A 20,342-nucleotide genomic window follows, 5' to 3' on the forward strand; every position below is an offset into this window, starting at 1 on the left:
TCAACATAGCTGATGCAAGAGTCGAGTGAGTATGGCAACAGGAGGTGGAGATCTTTACCGAACCGAAAATACAAGGTGTGGGGGTGGGGAGGAATAAGCCCAGCCTGTGTCACCAGGCCATGCCGTGCTGGGCAAGAAGCTTCACTGCTGGATTTTTCAGAGCCCAGGATAGTGCTTGGTACACACTAAATGGTTAATAAATATTTACTAAATAAAAGAGAGAGGGAAGAAGTGGGAGCCCTGACCAGCAGGTTTGATCTGAGTGGAGCTGGTTCAACAATTCATCTTTCACTGGTTTCTTTTGCTTAGACTTCAACTGCCCTAGCCACCTTCAAATGACAACTTGGCTTTTCACGGAGACTGTCCTATAAAGAGGGATGTGCTGGCCCACCAATTACAGGCCACTTGACAATTATATTCCTCACTCCCAATTAATATATTATAATTCTACTCTACGCATTACTTCCTTATGCCAGACTGCTTCTTACAATTCATGTCCTTCTCTCATCCATGGTGTATGTAGTTTCTGCTTTGGAGTCATTCCTGCCTGGGTTTGAAATCCTTACTCAACACATTACTAAGCTATCTTGGCCAACAAACCTCTTGACCCTCAGTTACCTCATCTGCCAAATGGGGGCATAATCCATACCTCACCAGGTTGTAGTCAGAGTTACATGAAATAATAGACGTATCCTGGACTATTGTTTGAGCTCAGTAAATGGTAGTAGCTGTGTCTCTCCTCAGCTTTCCTTCCTCAGAGACTGAGTCACAAAAGCTCATCAAATTGAGAATATTTGTATCTTTTGCTTTTTCTTTTCACAAAATTACCAACTTTGCAAGTGAAGCCTTGCGAATAATTTAGTCGTTTCCTTGAAGATCCTAAGGGATTATTTTACAGAGGAGGGTAACTCATATTTATTCATTCAAAAACGTTTGCTGAGGACCTACTACATGTTGGTGGGGGATACAAAGGCAATTAGACACTGCCTCAAAGGAGCTCTTCAACAGCCTGGTGCAGTCAAAAGAAGATACTGTATGACCTTGACATGAAATTTTACCTTCTGAGCTCAAGTTTCCTCACTTTGCAGAAGTGATCAATCACATATTCCATTGTTAGCTGAAAGGAATGGGTAAGATAAGCAGAGATGATAACAAGGCTGCATCACATTTAAAGATCAGTGGTATAAAGAGGTAGAAACAATGTGTTGAGGAGTGGAGGAGTGGAAGAGATTATTTTCAGCTGAGCTGAAAAAGCAACCCTTTCTGTAGGAAGTGGCATTTTTGAAGGCTTCATTCAGGCCACAAACACGCATGAAAGCATTGCATGTTGGGTAGGATTTCAGTGGGCAGAGATTTGCAGACAGAACCACTGGAAGAAAGGTTTGAAAGCCAAACAAGAAACATGGATGTGGTAGGTGATAAGACTGGAAAGGTAGAATGAGGCAGATCTTGGCAGATACTGTCAGTCTAGAGGTTTGACCTTTATTCTTAGTTGATGACATACCAGTAACATTTTTTGATCTAAACACTGACACTAACTACAGAGTAGATTTTAAAAATGAAAGCTGAGGGGCACCTGGGTGGCTCAGTTGGTTGAGTGCAGGACTCTTGATTTGGGGCAGGTCATGATCTCATGGTTTGTGAGATCGAACCCTGCATTGGGTCCGCAAGCTGAGCGTGAAGCCTGCTTGGGATTCTTTCTCTCCCTCTCTCTCTGCCTCTCTCTCTCTCTCTCTCTCTCAAAATAAATAAACAAACAAACAAACATTAAAAAAATAAAAATGAGGGGCGCCTGGGTGGCGCAGTCGGTTAAGCGTCCGACTTCAGCCAGGTCACGATCTCGCGGTCTGTGAGTTCGAGCCCCGCATCGGGCTCTGGGCTGATGGCTCAGAGCCTGGAGCCTGTTTCTGATTCTGTGTCTCCCTCTCTCTCTGCCCCTCCCCCGTTCATGCTCGGTCTCTCTCTGTCCCAAAAAAATAAATAAACGTTAAAAAATAAATAAATAAATAAATAAAAATGAAACTGAATCTGACATATGGGAATTTACAGGGGAATTCAATTCAAAGAAAGATTCAGTCACCAAGGGCATATTATTGGCAGGACAGGTGGCACAAGGCAGAGACAAAGATTTCAAGACATGGGCCCTGCCCTCAAAGAGTTTATAATCAAAAAGGTCAGATAAGACATGCATGTAGTGGTGCCTGGGTGGCTCAGTCCTTAAACCTCCATCTCTAGATTTCAGCTCAGATCATGATCTCAGGGTTCGTGAGTTGGAGTCCTTCATGGGGCTCTTCACTGACAGCGTGGAGCCTGCTTGGGATTCTCTCTCTTCCTCTATCTCTGCCTGTCCCTCTCCTCTTTCTCTGTCTCAAAAATAAATAAACATTAATAAAAAGACACGTACACAGAAAATTACAATACAAGGTAGAGTGGGGTAAGTGTTATAATAGAGCCCCGGTCCAAGTGCCTCCTTGGTTGCTCAGCAGAGGGTGAAATTCATTTCCTTCTTCCAAGAGGCTGGAGGCAGGAGACCAAATTAGAGAGTCATCCTTGGAGTGGTAAGCCTACTCTCATAAGGTCTCAGAGGGGACCTTGGAGGTCATCTAGTCCACCCTCGCTCCTGCTCCTGCCAGGATTCTCTATCCAGAGTAAACAATGACTTCAAGATGGAAACAAAAAATGGAGTTCTAAAGAAAAACTGTCAAGGAAGAGGCTGTGGGAAGGAACAGGAGATGAATTCACCTTTGAGGTGCTGAAGTGCTGGTAGAAGCAACTTATTCCCAAATGGAGCATTGCAGTCCAGGAAATGGATGAGATCAGAAAGAGTGTGTCTGGAGAGAGGAGGGATAAAAACAGAAACCGGGGAACACCCACGTTCCAGGGGGTGGAAGGAAAAAGAGGAGTCAGAGAAGGAGTGGCCAGAGAGAGAGATGTGAGAAGAGACCCAGTAGAACACCTTACCTCAAAGTTTCTAGAAAGGGAGTGGCCGGAATGGAAGACAGGACTGGAGGCCCCGAGGAAGCAGAAGAGAGGAAACTGCAGCAATAGGGACTGAGGTTAGACATGAGGTTACCAAGGACCTTTCAATGAATGAAGGCTTTTCCAGGGACCCCACAAATACGATGCATTCCCGTGCCTGGTACATTTTACGGTGGAGCTCTCCCGGAGGCCAGGGGGACAGGGCTCTGTTCTAATCTCCAAAGATTTGGGGTTTGGCTCTGTAATTAGCACCACCTCTCCTAACCGTAACCAGTCCCTGCAGGAACTGAAAAACTAAGGAACATACTTGGGAGGGACTTCACACCCGACTCTCCGGCCCAGCCCGGTGAAGTCCCGTTTCATCACACAGCTCTAATGACTCTCTTGGCAGTCACTCTCGTCTGAAATTGCCAACGATCTGATTAAACCCTTTTGCGAAAGTTTGCAGCATTCATCCCGGGTTGACTACAGCTCCCAGAGTTCCCCGGCGCTTCCCGGTGCCGATTGGCCGAGCAGTAGGCTCCAAGGGGAGGTGTCGTCCCCGCCTCCCCGGGAAACAGGCATCTGATTGGCCGCGGCGCGGGCTTTTGTGTCCCCGCCCTCCCCCGAGGACCGCAGCGGGCTGAGCGGCGCTGCTGGTATCAGAGCCCGGCGAGCGTTGGCAGTTCCGCGGCGGGGATGCGCTGAGGAGCGCTGGGCTGGCGAGCAGCCGTGGCCACTGCGGACTTCCGAGGTACTCCGGGCCGTAAAAACCCCTGGGCCGCTGCCAATCCCAGGTTCCTGAGGCCATTCACCGCTCCTGAAGCCGGCCGGGGCGAGAGTCCAGCGGAGCAGCGGCTGTTCCCTGATTCTGGGCTTTCGGAGCGTTCTGGAACCCCGAGAGACATCCCGGGGCTCTAGAACCTCCCCAGCGGCCCCCAGTCCCAGCTTCCTGCGTGCGTCTGTACAAAACCCCCTCGGGTGCACCGGTCGCCGGCGAGCCGTGGCCGGATCCTGGCACACAGCATGATCGTTGCAGACTCCGAGTGCGGCGCGCAGCTGAAGGGCTACCTGCCATTCTCCCCCGGCGGCGGCGGCGGCGGCGGCCCCGGGGCCGGAGAGGTAAGCAGCGCTCGAGCGACGCCACTCTTCCCTTGAGCCCCGAGCCGCGGCCGGGCTTCGGGCTGTCCCGGGCTGAGTCTGTGCTTGCCCCCCTCCCCCCGCCCCGGCTCGGGGAGGGGGAGTGGAGGCGCGTAAACTAGGAATGGGGTTGCATCAACTGGCAGTCTCGGCCCCCTCCGCTCCCTCCCCCCGGGTTGTGGAACCTTCCCTGGCTCCCTAGGACTCCTGGCCAATGAGAGGGGAGCCTTCTCGAGGTTATCTCGGGTTTGGGCTCTCGACCGGAGAATCTTCAAGTCCAGGCAAATCCCGGCAGCCGCGGCTCGACCGACCACTCCTCCTCCCCGCCCCCTTCCGCAGATTCCCTTCCTCTGGGCTGGGGCTGGCGGGCGGAGGACTCTTTCTAGGATACGTCCCAGTGCCAGTCTCCCAGTGCGGGGATTGGGGCACCTGGGACTTGCCAACGGAGGTCGACCTCGTCCCCCGCCCACACCTGCACCCCCGATAGGAAGCGGGGGAGAGCGGGCGCTCCAGGGCCTTGGCCAGCTGCCGGGTACGCGGCGGCGGCGGCCGAAGCTGGGGGAGAAGGGGAGAAATCCTGGACGCGGCTCCCGAAGGCGGGCGGCGATTAGCCTGCGCCCTGCTGACTGGTCTCGGGTCCCAGAAGTTTGCTTGGCCGGGACTCTTTGCGGTGAAGCTAGGAATAGCCTGGGCCTACCCTGACACACCTCCTGCTCCCTCCCCACACCCATCACCACCACCCCCGACGACAATGGACATCTAATCATTTCTTAAACCCCTACTAGATTCTGGTCTCCAGGTTTTGCCTTTTCTCCGAGTCCTCAGGACTAAACTAGCAAAATATGAGCTACACTGTAGCCCCATTTTCCAGGATGAGGAAATTGAGGCCCAGGAAGGGCTACGGAGAGACTTCCCTTCACTCACCGCCACCAAGTAGCTCATTCTTTGGCCTGGGTGCCTCTAGGATTCCCTAGTGTGCTTGCCACTACATAGTTTTGCTTGTTTTTATTTCCAGGCCTGGAGTGTGGTGCAAGTGTATTGCTGGGGCTGGGAGTCTTGACAAGTGCCAGTCCTGTGTGACCCTGGAGAAATCGTTGCCCTTCTCTGAGCAGCATGGTTTCTAGGGGTCCCACCTCCAGCAGTGGATGGTTTGCGTCCTGGGTCTTCTGTGGGCTTGTTTATCCTTCCCCACCAGAGTTTAGGAGCCCCAATGTGGAGGAATGAAACGCACGCCTGTCACTTCTCTGCTGAGTGGCTTTGGCCAAGTTACTTTACCCTCGGTCCATTTCTTTCTTGGAGGGTGGGAGCTGGATTTCTTGTTATTATTGAGAGCATCTAGCCACTAGAGGGGTGCTGGGTTCCAGTCCCAGCGTTCCCATTGCTGGCTGTGTGACCATAGCCAAGTGATCACAACTCTGATCTGCCACTTCTTCCCATGGAAATTTGATAGTATCCCTGAGGATTGTTGGGAGAAATGACAGAATACAAGCAAAGGCTGAAGCACAGTGCCTGGAACTGAGTCAGATATGCTTGGTATTGTTAGAATGTGGTCATTTCCCTTTCCCCAGAGTGTGTCACAATGGGGTGCCTGAACCTGTCCCTCCTGCCTGAGGTGAGAGCCGGCCCATCCCTCTCTGAGTGCCTGGGAAGTGGCCTGGGGAGAAGAGAGTGCCTCGGGTGGTCTGGGCAGGCTCTGAGGGAGTGGCCTTTAGATGGAAGCCACTGTCAGCAGCAGGAGAAAGATGTTGATATCTGAACCCTTTCCACACACTTTTTGTCTCTCTCTCAAGAAAAGAAGACCTTGGGAAGATGTCTACTTTAAGCAGAATCCTTAGAAGACAGCAGGGCGGCTGGACTTACAGAGCCTGGTGCCCTGGGCCCAAGGGAAGACCCACATGTACAGTCCCCTCGACTCTCATCTTTTCACCACATGCCCTTAACCTAAAGGGGTCAAGGTCTACAGACTCTAGGACTTCACTCTAGGACTGGTAGTGTGTTTTCAGAGCCCTCTTGGGCTCTAGAATCACTTCCTCAAACATCACTTCCTCTGGGAAGCTTTCCCTCCCCCCACCCCCCATAAGTCCCTTCTGCATGCCCTCCTTCAGGCCTGCTTCTCTGTTGTTGGAGCTTTAATGCTATCCATAATGTAACAGTCCTGTAATCGGGCGTTTTGTGTGTCAACTTTGCTGGACTAGAGACACTCTGGGGTCAAATCCCTAGCACTGTTCTTAGCACCTGAGAAGCGCTTGTAACTCTTGGCCCCTTGTTGGCTCAGCTGACACTTGAGAGCTGTGCATGCTTTGAAGCCAGATCTGAACCCGTCTGGAACAGGACTCCGAAAGAGCCTCAATGAGCTGTCTCTGAAGAAGGAATAATAAGACCTATTTCCCTCAGGGTAGTTGTGAGAAATCAGCCAGATCAGATGTATAAAGCACTTAGCCTAGTGCCCAGCCCATGGCGCCACTCACACCAGCCTCCTTCCAAGGCTGGAGGGAAGAAGCTGCTTGAGCTCTTGGTCTCCCTCCCATGTGTAAACCCAGACAAGGATCCGAGTTCTGCAGGCAGCTGCCCATGGGGTGTTGTTGGGGGCGAATCTCTTCCTTTCCCAGCTGGTAGAGTGACTTCATAGGTATCTGTAGCTGAGTCCTGGGGGTTGCCGGCTCTGGATAGAAGACCAAGAATAAGGCTGGGCCTACTCCAAGAGGCTGATGTGGGTGATGGACAGAACCCTTAGAAGCCAAAGTGAACTGAGCACACATCCTAGGCTGGCCACTCGTCAGCCGGTGCTTAACCTTTGGAACCTTGATCTTTCTTTGTGGGCAACGTAGAGACCTCCACCCCCAAAACTGATGAAGATTATATAGTACCTGTGTGCAAATGCCTGAGCTACTAAATTAACATTTAGTGAGTGCTTAAATTAGGAGCCAGGCATTGAGCTGGGCGGGGTGATCCTCTTCACAATTTGCCTGCCTGTTCAGGGCCCACCCAGAGGGACTTCAGTGTCACTGGGGTAACAGGGAGCCGGATCTAGTGTGTGCCCTCAAAGTAAGAAACAACACAGTATGACAGGTGCTGTGACTGGGAAAAGTGGATCCCTCGGAATGTGGGCAGGGAGGAGAAGCTTCTGGTGAACCCCGGGTGCAAACCCTGACTTGACCTCTCTGAGCCTTATTCTGTGTCTGTAAAATGCGAACCCTCAGAGTAGTAGTAGATCCTACCCTAAATGCATGTAAAATGCTTAGCTGATGGTAATCAGTGTTGTTACTACCATCCTTATTGATTTCCTACCCCAGGAAATAGGGGAGGGCTGATTTGGAGGCATCATCTCTTGGCAGGAGGACCCTGCCCTGTCTGCTTCCCCTGAAGTTCTGGGTGTCAAGGTCAGAGAAACTTTCAGGGTATTGGAGCTCTGGACTGGAATCTACTTGGTCTTGCCTTCAGGACTTTGTATTTTCTGTTCCCTTTGGCTGGAATGCTGATCCCCTAGATCTTTATGGGCCCTGCTGCTTTCTCATCAACTCATTTAGATATTTGATATTTAGATAGCAACTCAAAGGTTCCCTCTTCAGTAGCTCTCCCTGTCTCCTTAAACTAATATATTGCATACTCCCACCCCATCATACACTCCCTCATTGATCTTTTTCATTTACTTTGTATAATCTGCGATTTGAAAGCCTGTTCACTGTTTGTCATTCTCCTTTAGATCATGAATTCTGTGAAGGCTGAGACTGTCTTTTCACCCCTGTTCTCTTGTTGCCTGCATTGTAGTCATCAGAAATATTTGTCGAGTGAACAGATTAACTCTGATTCCACCTGGGAAGCATTTAGCACAGTGCCTTATACTTGAGAAAATGATCAATAAATGGTGTGAACCAATGGCCTTCCACCCCAGCTGTAAATTATGCTGGGCCCCACCCAATTAAATTAGAATCGGAGGTGGGACCTTGATATTGGCATCTTTTTAAACGGGATTTTATACTGCTTGGGTTGAGAAGCCCTTGCTTGAAATTACAATGAGATTAACGGTAGCTGACTTTTATTAAGTGTTTAGTGCCATAGAGGTACTTCCTGAGGTAAGGGGTAAGGGCTGTAGAGGTATTATCTCATTAAATCCTCATGACTACCCAGTGAAAGTGGGTACTATTATCTCCATTATTTGGTGAGGAAACTGAGGCTCACACTGCTAGCAGATAGATAATAGGTGGTGGAGTTGTCATATGATCCCAGGCAGTTTGGGTCAAGAGCCCCTATCGTTTAACTGTACTCTATAATTATCATCATGGTGTCACCATCATCATAATTAGGAATGAAAATATTGGTGGGTCCAGACCTATCACCTAAAGGTATCAGTTCCTTCCCTTGACAGCTCCTGGGGCAGATTTTGGAGAGAGAAAGGGTTCCTAAGGCTGTTCCTCCCCAGGGGAGGGGGGGGAAGCCCTCCAGGTCCCCCCACCTATGGTTTTCTATCTGCCCTCTGGTCCCCTGAGGGGGAGGCCCAGATTGTGGAGTCAGCAGTCCTTATCTCCTAGACCTAGCTGTTAGGCTTTTTTCCTTTGGTGAGGGAGGAGGGAGATTAAAAGTGAGTGCTTGGAGATTGTGGTAATTTTCTGTACTGGACTTGGACCAGCCTCGCCTGGTATCTCCCAGAAGTGTGGGCTGCAAGGGCCCCGAGACATTAGCCCAACTACCTTTTTTGTCCAAGATTAAGGCCCAGAGAGTCTAAGTCACCTTCTCAGAGTCACACAGCAAGTTAGTAACAGAACTGGTACTCAGACCTGGGACTTCCAGATCCCACTGTTCTTTCTGTGTGGGCTTTCAGAGCCCCAGAGTTCTGCTTCCCTCAAGAGGCTTTTGACCATCTGAGGAGGAAGTTTCAATTATAATCTTTACTCCCTGGACACCTGGGGATTGATATTAAGTCCGGTTTCCAATGAGGAGGGAGAGTTAGGGGGACGCCCTCTCTGTCCAGTGAGGGCATGACTCTGGTTTGGGTAAACTGTTTCCAAGGCCGGCACCGAGAAGAGCCTCCCTCCCAGTTATCAAAACAAATGAGTAAATAAAACATCCTCTCTGAACCCCACCTCTCAGACTAGGAGCAGATTTAGTGAGTATATGACTCCTATGGTTTCTAAAGAGTCTCCAGTACATGAGGTCAGAATAGCTGCTACCGTCAGCTTTCTATGCCCTGCCTGGATTCCCTCCATGCCTCTCTGCTTTCTCTGTTTTCTTCCTTCACAGATTAGTATGAATGACCTGGCCCTGCCTTCCGCAGAATGTGATCTGGTATCAGGGAGACCTGAATCAGACAATTAGAAGACAATGGTTTCAGAACCAAAAGCACTAGGAACGGTGGGGTCACAGATAAGGGTCATCAGAAGGTTCCCAGACCTGGAAGACTCTTAGTTGTGCAAAAGGAGTGACCAGTGGGAGAGCAGGGGACCTAAACCACTAATTTATCCGGAAGGCTAATGGGAGCTGGAGTCAGGGTTTTAAGCCAGCTGATGAGATTTGCACTTAGGGAAATTTCCTTTGGCTGCGGAAGGTTCGCCCTCCTGGAAACCACCATGTCGTGGACTCGTTCAATGTGCTCCTAGTTCCAGAGGTATAGTTCAGGGAAGATGTTTTCTTTATTCGTTCCCTTTGTTAATTTGGTAGAGGATGGGTAGGAGAGGGCAGGGCCACAGGGGCAGGGAGACCATCGGCGAGGCTGTGGGTGGTGATCCAGACAAGGGATGGTTGTAGTCTATGAAGTGGTGATGGTGGGAAGGATGAGAAGGGAGCATTTGAGAATAACTGAGTCTGCATCATAGGGAATCTAAGGTACTTGGTAACCTGGCTTCAGGATGCAAATGAGGGGGTTTCTTGTATAGAATCTCCAAGGCTGCTAAAAAGGTGGCCTCCTAGAGATGTGCACCATGGTGGCTATATATCTCCATTCCCCACGCACCTCCCACCCAATACTGGGGCTCCTGGGTCCCTGCCCAGTTCCTGAAGAAGTCACCCTGTGGGGCGAGCCCTCTTTTTTGCTTACCCTTTCTCCACCTGCCAACAGGTGTGCGTCTCCCACCTGAGTCCTCTGTGTAGGGTGCACCAAAAGGGTGGTTTGAAAAGCTCAGTGTGGCTTCTTGGGTAGGAAGAAAAAGATGGAGAGTGAACTATGCTCCTAGTCCTCTCTTTTACCTCCAACAGCCATGATGTATTTCCTTCTAGGAGCAGAGGGGAAGTCGGACTCGGCGAGGTCCCCGAGGGCCCAGTGCCTTCATCCCAGTGGAGGAGGTAAGTTTGGAAGGGGTTAGGAATTCTTGATCCCTGGGAAGAATGGACATGGGACCTTGTGTGTGGGGGTGGGGAGTAGGGGGGTATCTTTGCCCAGCTCTTGAAATAGCAGCTTTGAAACTACCCTTTCAGGTTCCTGACTCATTTAACCCACAAAGAACTCTATGGAGCATGCATATCACAACCCCATGTTGCTAGGAAGAAACAGGCTCAAAGAGATAAAGTGATAATGACACTGCTAGGTAATAAACTTTTGATTCCCAGAAAAAGGACTTTTTGCCTTAAGAAGCTAGAACTGTCTATGCTAACTGCTCTTCCTTGACTATACATATATTGCTTTTTTTTCAACTTCAAAAGTATTATTTTGTTCCTTACAGAAAGCCTTTTTATGTTTCAGAAAGCTTTGGTCTCCCGTAATCCCATCTCCCAAAGAGATAATCACTGTTACTTAACCATTTATCACTGTTTTCTGGGCCTTTTTTTTTTTCCATATAGAACCAAGGTCATACTTTACATCCTTTGGTGTGGGGGCAAGGTTATTGTCACGTTCCTTATTTTTTTCACTTACTACAACAGAGACTTCTTTAATCCACAGAGTCAGATCGCTCATTAATTTTTTTTATTTTTAAAAACTGATTTATTTATATTGAGAAAGAGAGCATGTGCGTGAGCAGGTGGGGAGCAGAGAGAGGATCCAAGCAGGTTCCATCCACACTGCCAGTGCAGGGCCAGACGAGGGTCTCAAATTCACAAACCTTGAGATTATGACCTGAGCCGAAACCAAGAGTTGGACACTTAACTGACTGACCCACCCAGGTGCTCCTCATTCATTCATTTATTTAACAGATGTCTATTGAATGACTAAATGTCAGGCACTGTTGTAGGTGCTGAGGGTACAGCAGAGGCCAAGACAGACAAAAATCCTTGCCATCTTGTAGCTGACATTCTGGTGTGGGGCTGCTGGTGGCAGTGGGGTTATCCTCAAAACACTTGCGCAGCAAAATGTAAAAATAAGTTTCCTCCTATTTCTTTGGTCTTCGGTGAACAAAACAAATGTTTTCTTTTGTCGTCCTCTTTGCTTTCCTAAGCTGGCAAATATCTAACCACCCCCCCTTCCCTCTCCACCCTTTGTAAATGGAAAGCAAACAGCCACCTGCTGATTATTTATGTCTAGCCCAGAATTTTAAACTCAAGTATTGTTCTTGTGTTTTCTTTTTTCATCTGTAAATAACCAGTCCTCTTTCATTTTTTTAAGTTTTATTTACGTAAGTAATCTCTACACTCCACGTGGGGCTTGAACCCCAACCCCAAGAGCTGCACTCTCCCCCCGACTGAGCCAGCCAGGTGCCCCAATAACCAGTCCTGAGAAAAGAAATAGGTTTTGTTGCTAATCTGGATTTCAGTCCACGTTCTGTCATTTACTAGATCTGTAACCTTGAGAAAGGAAATCACTTAGTGAATTATCTCTTCCTCCCCTGTGTTCCTTTTTTTGGACATGGTCATTTTTAGTTTTCTCAGTCCCAACGCAGTGAATGTGTTCGGTCTCTTCGGTGTTGAGGGCAGGAGGGGAACCCACCCTCTGGTCACCTTTGCTTGGCAGGTCCTTCGGGAGGGAGCAGAGAGCCTGGAGCAACATCTGAGGCTGGAGGCATTGATGTCCTTGGGGCGAGTGGACAACCTGGCGGTGGTGATGGGCCTGCACCCTGACTACCTTAGCAGCTTTTGGCGTCTACACTACCTCCTGCTGCACACAGATGGGCCCCTGGCCAGCTCGTGGCGCCACTACATTGCCATCATGGTGAGCCTGTCTGAGCCCAACTCTTGTACGGGTGGCCACGTGGGGGGACTTGGTCTTTCGATTTCTTTGCTGGGTGCTTCCTGAACTCATTTCATGGGACAGGAGAGAGGCAGCCCTGAGCAGAGGAAAGCCCTAGTTTTATCTGATTATCCACACAATTTTGGATTTTGAAGACAGGCATTTTTATTTATTTTTTAATTTTTTTTTATTCATTTATTTTGAAAGAGAGAGAAAGCACGAGTGGGGCAGGGTCTGAGAGACAGAGGAGAGAGCAAGAATCCTAAGTAGGTTCCGCACCAACAGTGCGGGGCTCGAGCCCACAGGCCGTGAGATCGTGACCTGAGCCAAAGTTGGATGCTCAACCAACTAAGCCACCCAGGTGCCCCGAAGAGAGGCATTTTTAGTGCCTGCTTTACGAACTAGCAAACTGAGGCACAAAGGAGTCAGGTGACCTGCCTAAGGTAGGACAGCAAACTAGTGGAACTGTGGTTAGAACCTAAGTTTCCCGCCTCTCAGGCAACAGTGAGGCCTGTGATGTCTCCATCCACAAGCAAGGTTCTGTCCACCCCCTCCATAGGCTGCCGCCCGCCACCAGTGTTCCTACCTGGTGGGGTCCCACATGGCTGAGTTTCTGCAGACTGGTGGTGACCCTGAGTGGCTGCTCGGTCTCCATCATGCCCCCGAGAAGCTGCGCAAGCTCAGCGAGATCAACAAGTTGCTGGCACACCGGCCGTGGCTCATCACCAAGGAGCACATCCAGGTGCGGTGGGCAGAGAGGCAGGTCCCAGAGGGAGCATGGGAGCTGGGCCGGGACATGTCAGGCAGTCAGCCCGGGGTCAGGCACTGAGCAAGTCTGGCCTCCTTTCCTCTCCAGGCCTTGCTGAAGACGGGCGAGCACAGCTGGTCTCTGGCGGAGCTCATCCAGGCCCTGGTCCTGCTCACCCACTGCCACTCGCTGGCCTCCTTTGTGTTTGGCTGCGGCATCCTCCCTGAGGGGGACCCAGAGGGCAGCCTTGCCCCCCAGGCACCTTCACCCCCCAGTGAGCAGAGCAGCCCCCCCAGCAGGGACCCAATGAACAACTCTGGGGTAAGTCGTGCGGCTGGGTCTTGCTGGGAGAGGAAGCTGGCATGGTCCTTGGATGGAAGCCACCGCTTCCCTATCTCACACCGAGAGGCCTCAGAAAATTCAGTTGACTTTGAAACTCCCATTTTCTCATCTGTGACATGGGGCTAAAGATCTCTACTTCATGGCAGTTGTGAGGATTAAATGAAACAACCGTGTGGGGTCTCTCAGCATGCAGCCTCACAGACTTAAAGCCTCCCGGGTGTTAGCACTTTACAAATACAAAGCTTGCTTCTTATTTAGAAGGGGGCCTTGTGTGTTTTAATATGAAATTACAGATACTTTAACCATCCCTTTCCTGTGAGGGCAGTTGATGCTCAGAGAAGACATGTCTGTCCTGTAGCTTCTTAAACTTCACTTTGGGAAGCACAGAGCATGCGAGCTGCCCAGCACCGCAGCCGCCGCAGGAGGCCTTCGCCATCACTCAGGAAGGCCTGGCTTGTGGGAAAGGGGTGTGGAGTTTCCTGGGGCCAGGGAGTAAATGGTCACCACTGGGTCCCTCCTCCAGGGCTTCGAGGCTGCCCGAGACGTGGAAGCGTTGATGGAGCGCATGAGGCAGCTGCAGGAGAGCCTGTTACGGGATGAGGGAGCATCCCAGGAGGAGATGGAGAGCCGCTTTGAGCTGGAGAAGTCAGAGAGCCTTCTGGTGGCTCCCTCAGGTAGAGGACCATAGGCCTCCAGGTCCCAGGGGCTGCCCCCTTCTGACACCGTCTCTCCTGGGGAGTAGGCAACTCTGCATAGCACCTCTTGTGTTTGGAGGCCACATCTCAACCACTCCTTCTAAGAGGTTCTGAGAGTGGACTTTAGGGTCAGACCTGGATTTGAATCGTGACCTGTCAGCCCTTCTGGCAGTGTGACCACTGAGAAGTCACTTCCTGTCTCAGGGCCTCAGTCTCCTCCCATGCGAAGGATTGGTTTGTAGGGTAAATGGGACAACAGAAGCAAAGCTCTTAGCACAGAGTGAGTGGCTCCACAAATAACTACTGTTGTTAGGATCGCTAGTATTCTTACTGGGGGCCTTATCCCCCAGGTCCCTGGGCCTGACTCACCTCCTGCCGTAGCGAGGGGCTTTCTCTGGCCCTCCACTCTGCATTCACCGGCCACCTACTGATGAATCAGTAGATGCCTCTGTACTCCGTGCCTGGGCCTCACTTTGACCTCTTTCTGACGTACTTAGCTGACATCCTGGAGCCCTCTCCACACCCAGACATGCTGTGCTTTGTGGAGGACCCCACTTTTGGATATGAGGACTTTACCCGGCGAGGGGCTCAGGCACCCCCCACCTTCCGTGCCCAGGTAGGCTCTCCACACTATTCTTGGCATTGCTCTGGATTTACGAATAAGCAAGGGGTAGATGGTGTGAGTGCTCAGAGAGTCGGGCACCTGCTCCTTCAAGATTTGATGAGGGAAATGGGAGACCCCAGATCATGACAGGACATGTCTGCGCCCTAAGCTCAGGGGATCCTGATTCTAGGGAGAAGGTCATCACCAAGGTGCATCTTCCTTGGCTTCTTAGGCCCAGACCAAGCAGCAGGTTAGATTTGTGGGGTGGGAAGGAGACATTATAGAGAGTGAAGTTGTGCTCCAGCGAATGGGGCCCCTATGGCCAGCCTTGGGCCCCAAAGATTCTACTCACTGACCCCTTCCCATGTTTCTCAGGATTATACCTGGGAAGACCATGGCTATTCACTGATCCAACGGCTCTACCCTGAGGGTGGGCAGCTGTTGGATGAGAAGTTCCAGGCAGCTTATAGCCTCACCTACAACACCATTGCCATGCACAGTGGAGTAGACACCTCCATGCTCCGGAGGGCCATCTGGAATTACATCCACTGTGTCTTTGGTATCAGGTGAGCAATATATTCCCTCATCCAGGCCTATGTGCACTACAAGTCCTCAATCTGAGCTCACAGCTGTTTCCTTTTCTCTTTGTTTCTTTTCCCTTCTTCCTGCCTATACTATTTTTTCAACACAAATTTATTTCATTGCTGATTATAAAAGATAGTATGCTCACTGTTTGAACCTTATAAACAAAACTCTTTAATCCCACCTCCTAGAGATAACTATGGAGATATAGAGAGAGAGACTGTGTGTATTTCCATTCCAAGTAGGAGTTCTTCTCTTAGCAATAAATAAGGACAACATAAATGCCCATCAGTATGGGACTCTAAATAATGTTATATCCACCCAGTGAAAAAGTCTGCAGGTATTACAAATTATAATGACCTCTTTATATTGCTATGGGAAATTATTCAAAATGTATTGAGAAAAGAGAAAGCTGGTTACCAACCAGAATCTTTTTGTGCCCCCTCTTTTTTTTTTTTTTTTTTTACTAAAAATATGTGCATGCATGGGAAGTGTGTGGAAGGTTATACACTAAAATGTTAATTAATAATGGTTGTCTCTGCATAGTATGTGATTAATTACATTTCATCTTGTTACCTAAGTATTTTCTGATTAAGAAAAAAAATTTAAGTTTATTTATTTTGGGGGAGAGAGAAAGAGAGAGAGAGCACAGGAGGGGCAGAGAGAGGGAGAGGGAGAGAATTCCAAGTAGGCTCTGCACTGTCAGTGTAGAGCCCAATGTGGGGCTCAGACTCACGAACCATGAGATCATGACCTGAGCCGAAATCCAGAGTCAGATGCCTAACTGACTGAGCCACTCAGGCGCCCCTCTGATTAAAAGTAGATTTTTTTTTTTAATTGATAGAATCATGCTTGATATTTTTTCACTCAGTAATTTATTGTTAACTGCCTTCCTTGTCAGTATGAATGGGTCTTTTATTTATGCTTTGTCACCACTGCATGGTATTTTGTTATGGATGTAGCATAATTCAATCATTTCCCTATTGTTGGATGTGTAGATAGGTTACAGTTTTTCACTATTGCAAATACCACGTGCACTGACTAGCCTTAACACCTAAGTCCTTGCGGGTGAGCTGTAGGTATGAAATTACCTGTCAAGGATATACACAGATCAATTTTTTTTTAATGTGTATTTATTTTTGAGAGAGTGAGCAGGGGAGGGGCAGAGAAAGAGGCCGACAAGAAAGAGCCCCATGGGGGCTCAAACCCACAAATCACAAGATCATGACTTGAGCTGAAGTCTGACGCTTAACTGACTGAGCCACCCAGGTGCCCCCAATTTTGTTTTTAATCTCACTCTGATAACATTGTGGGAAATTCAAAGAATTAAGGGAAAAAAACCAATTTCCCCAAATTCAGCTACTCCACAACCCACATTCACATCCTGTGACATTCTTTCTCCATTGTTTTTCTTCTTTCTGATATAGTTGCTTTTGTGTAATTGGAATTATAATGGTTATTATATTTTTTCAAATATGTGTTTGATGTTTGTAAGGAGAAACAACTGGATTTAGAATATATTTAGAAAACAGAGATAACAAAAAGGAGAAAATAAAGATCATCCACGATCCCACCTGCTCTTATTATTGTCAAGTATTTCTTTTCTGTCTTCCCACCCACAAATAAACAAAACATATCATTCTACAAACATAAGATTTTCTTCCTACTCACTTCACTGATTTTACTCACTTAATCAAATGTGCGTATTTTGGGGCGCCTGGGTGGCGCAGTCGGTTAAGCGTCCGACTTCAGCCAGGTCACGATCTCGCGGTCCGTGAGTTCGAGCCCCGCGTCAGGCTCTGGGCTGATGGCTCGGAGCCTGGAGCCTGTTTCCGATTCTGTGTCTCCCTCTCTCTCTGCCCCTCCCCCGTTCATGCTCTGTCTCTCTCTGTCCCAAAAAAAATAAAATAAACATTGAAAAAAAAAAATTCAAATGTGCGTATTTTAGTGAACACATGATCTTGCTTTTCTCATTTAATGGTTTATTCCAAGCATCACATCAACAAAAAAAAAATCCCCACATTTTTAAAAAGGCACGTGTTCCTTGTAGAAAATGCATGTTGTGGGGCGCCTGGGTGGCGCAGTCGGTTAAGCGTCCGACTTCAGCCAGGTAACGATCTCGCGGTCCGTGAGTTCGAGCCCCGCGTCGGGCTCTGGGCTGATGGCTTGGAGCCTGGAGCCTGTTTCCGATTCTGTGTCTCCCTCTCTCTCTGCCCCTCCCCCGTTCATGCTCTGTCTCTCTCTGTCCCAAAAATAAATAAACGTTGAAAAAAAAAATACTAAAAAAAAAAAAGAAAATGCATGTTGCTAGTTTAAATCATATTTGATTGAGTGGATTGAGTTGTACTTAATTGGGCATCCTCTTGCCGGTCATTGACTGACTTCCAGTTCAGGGGAGGTAGAGGAGAGACAGACATCTTTGAGTGTGGCACAGACTAATTCCTGTCCAGCTCCCACATCCGGGCTCCCCCATTCTCCAACAAGGTCCTTGCTCCTATGCCTTTGTCTACTGAGTCTGTCCTCCGGTTCTCAACCAGTCTTCCCCATCCACACCAATCTGTGATGACTAACTGGCTCCCTGGACTAGGGAGTGACAAAGTGGCGTCTAGACAGGTCACCAACTTGCTCTTTGACTTTGAACACGTTGATCGGCTTCTCCAGGCTTAGTTTGCCCGTCTGTAAAAAAGAATACCATTTCTTTTTCGCTTTGCCTCTTCCTTCTCCAGGGAAAATATTTGTACAGGCCTCCTGCCCCTTCTTCCATGGCCTTTACTGTAGTGACCTTGGAGCCAGGCAGAGATGGGTTTGAATGCCATTCCCAGGACAAGTGACTTCACTTGCCAGAATCTCCATTTCAGCTATAAAATGGGGCTGATGAATCTGGTGTATTATATATAATAGTTCTACAGACAGCATATATAGTAGTTTTGAGGATTCCGTGAGCACATGTTCATGCAGCTCATGGCTAATTCTCTGCAATCTTTGGAGAGGTCCCCTGCCGGTCTAGCAGTGGCCTGTGATGTGGGACATCAGCTACTTTTCTAAGAGGAACCAAACTTCTACCCGCTTCCTACATTCTGCCTTTTCTTGCCACACGCTGTTCCTCCTTCTGAAGGGTGGGGTTAGGGGACAAGAGTCAACTTCTGGGAGCAGAGGATGGGTGATGCTGTTGGGGTCTTTCCATCCAGATATGATGACTATGACTACGGGGAGGTGAACCAGCTCCTGGAACGGAACCTCAAGGTCTATATCAAGACGGTGGCCTGCTACCCAGAGAAGACCACCCGAAGAATGTACAACCTCTTCTGGAGGCACTTCCGCCACTCAGAGAAGGTACAGCCCACGGGGGAAGGGGGGGTCAGCACCCAACGAGGTATCCCAGATGGAGTCTTCTGCCAGTTGGGACACCTGGGTTCGAGTCCTACTCTAGTGTGTGATTTTCACATTTACTCACCTATAAAATGGGAACGTGCTTCACGGGGTCCTCAGTGGCAGCCAGGAGGACCTAGGTTCAAATCCTAACATTGTCACTCAGCATTGTGACCTTGGGCAAGTCACTTTGCCCCACTGAGCTTGTTCTCTTTACAGTGAGAGCAAATGCTGCCCACATTTCAAGGTCGCTGGTGGTGGTGGGGGGGGGGGGATGAAACGAGAAAACGAATGCCCGGGGGTGGCGCTTGTTTTTAGCTTTGGGGGATAGAGAGATCAGTGGGGATAAGGATAAATGTGCTAGAAATTCTTCAGCAGTCGTTGTCCCCAACTGCTCCGAGCCTTCGGAAAGGTCAGGGCGTCTTTATGGGAGAGATGGATGAGGTGAGTGGTGACTGGTCAGGGGAAGTGGCAGTCTGGGGGGGATGGGGATGGAGAGGAGTGACACCAGTTGCCAACAAGCCCTTGTCTGTGCCCCAGGTCCACGTGAACTTGCTGCTCCTGGAGGCCCGCATGCAGGCTGCGCTTCTCTACGCCCTCCGTGCCATCACCCGCTACATGACCTGACTGCGAGCAGGATCTGGGCCCGGAGCAGCTGACCCTGGGGGCATCCTCCTCCCTGCAAGGACTTCTCTTTCTGGAGACAGACCCCGATCCTTTTCTGTCCCAGCCCCCCCTCCCCTACTCCGGAGGTGGGCTTGTGTGTGACTTGTAGCCCCTGAGCCGTACCCTCCTTTTTTCTCACCAGAACGGACAGGATCATTGCATTGACCTCAGCAGAGATCTCTGCAGAGATCTCAGCTCTGCCCTCGGGAGCTGGAAGAGGAGGACTAGCAGATCACAAGGGACCATGCCCCTCTTCCTGCCCCTGACCCCAGAGGCGGAGGGCACCGGAAGGAAATGAGCTGAGCTCAGACTCGCGTGCCAGCAGGCTGGGCCGCAGGCATCACAAGTACTGTGGCCCTTCCTGGACTGGGAAGTCCCTGCCTGCCCCTGAAGGAGAGGAGCGGACACCTGCAGGGACTGACACTCCAAGCAGTTGTGCCCTTTCTCCTCCTCCTCCTCCCTCACTCCCAGATTTCATTACCTCCCACCTGCCATTCACCCATCAATGTGAAAGTCAGTGTCACAGCTGGTCTGTGTGTTCGGCTCCCCGGAAGCCCGTTCCGTTGGGCAGCCTGAAGGCCCCCTGTTCCCTAGTTGCCCTGATCCTAGTTTAGCACCTTTGACGTCCTTCACCCTCTGACTCTTTTTTTCCCATGCCTGATGGTGTGAGGCCCCAGAAGAGAGATCAAGCACGTCAAAAAAGTAGATTATCTCTAGAGAGCTTGGGGTGTCTGTGGGTCCCTCTGACTTCTGAAGAGGAGGGAGTATTATAAATTCTCTGTATTTTTGGTTCTTTATGGGTGAGGTTCTTGGGGGCCTCACTTCTCTAGCCACAGTCAATGCCTGAGGAGAAGGACAAGGAGAAATCTGTTCTGCCCGGGACTGTACCTGCCCTACAGAGGCCAGCACCCCACTCTCCTATCTCCCACGGCTGTGCCACAGACATTTCCCAACGAGTGAGCCTTCCTAGGTGGCTGAGGAGGAATGGGCTCAGGGGGAGAGTCAGGAGACCCCAGGGTCTAGTTTGGGTCCTGCCCAAACTGGTCAGGTGACCAGGGCTATGTTGCCAAACATCTTTGACCTCCGTTTTTACAGTCGCAGTCGCAGACTGAAGGCTGAGACTGTATGTGATGTCTGAGTCTCCTC

General features: G+C 49.8%; 1 protein-coding gene across 1 annotated transcript; it reads left to right on the forward strand.

Moving 5' to 3' along the window:
• Positions 1-3,588: 3,588 nt before the first annotated feature.
• SESN2 (sestrin 2) lies at positions 3,589-19,988 on the forward strand. Its single transcript, XM_025934977.2, has 10 exons — positions 3,589-4,080; positions 10,309-10,374; positions 11,975-12,172; positions 12,750-12,932; positions 13,047-13,259; positions 13,804-13,954; positions 14,473-14,591; positions 14,955-15,145; positions 18,350-18,494; positions 19,071-19,988. The coding sequence occupies exons 1-10, from the start codon at positions 3,985-3,987 to the stop codon at positions 19,155-19,157; spliced, it is 1,449 nt and encodes a 482-aa protein (XP_025790762.1). The 5' UTR covers positions 3,589-3,984; the 3' UTR covers positions 19,158-19,988.
• Positions 19,989-20,342: the final 354 nt, after the last annotated feature.

Source organism: Puma concolor, chromosome C1, assembly GCF_028749965.1.
Source record: "Puma concolor isolate L17-30 chromosome C1, mPumCon1.1.hap2, whole genome shotgun sequence".
NCBI classification, from domain to species: domain Eukaryota; kingdom Metazoa; phylum Chordata; class Mammalia; order Carnivora; family Felidae; genus Puma; species Puma concolor.

What these genes read in the sequence shown, in the direction of transcription:
- SESN2 (XM_025934977.2), top strand. Translation starts at nt 3,985, where the DNA reads ATGATCGTTGCAGACTCCGAGTGCGGCGCGCAGCTGAAGGGCTACCTG. An exon ending in GCGGCCCCGGGGCCGGAGAG is followed by an intron (nt 4,081 to 10,308) that starts GTAAGCAGCGCT and finishes ATTTCCTTCTAG; the next exon opens with GAGCAGAGGGGAAGTCGGAC. An exon ending in GCCACTACATTGCCATCATG is followed by an intron (nt 12,173 to 12,749) that starts GTGAGCCTGTCT and finishes CCCCCTCCATAG; the next exon opens with GCTGCCGCCCGCCACCAGTG.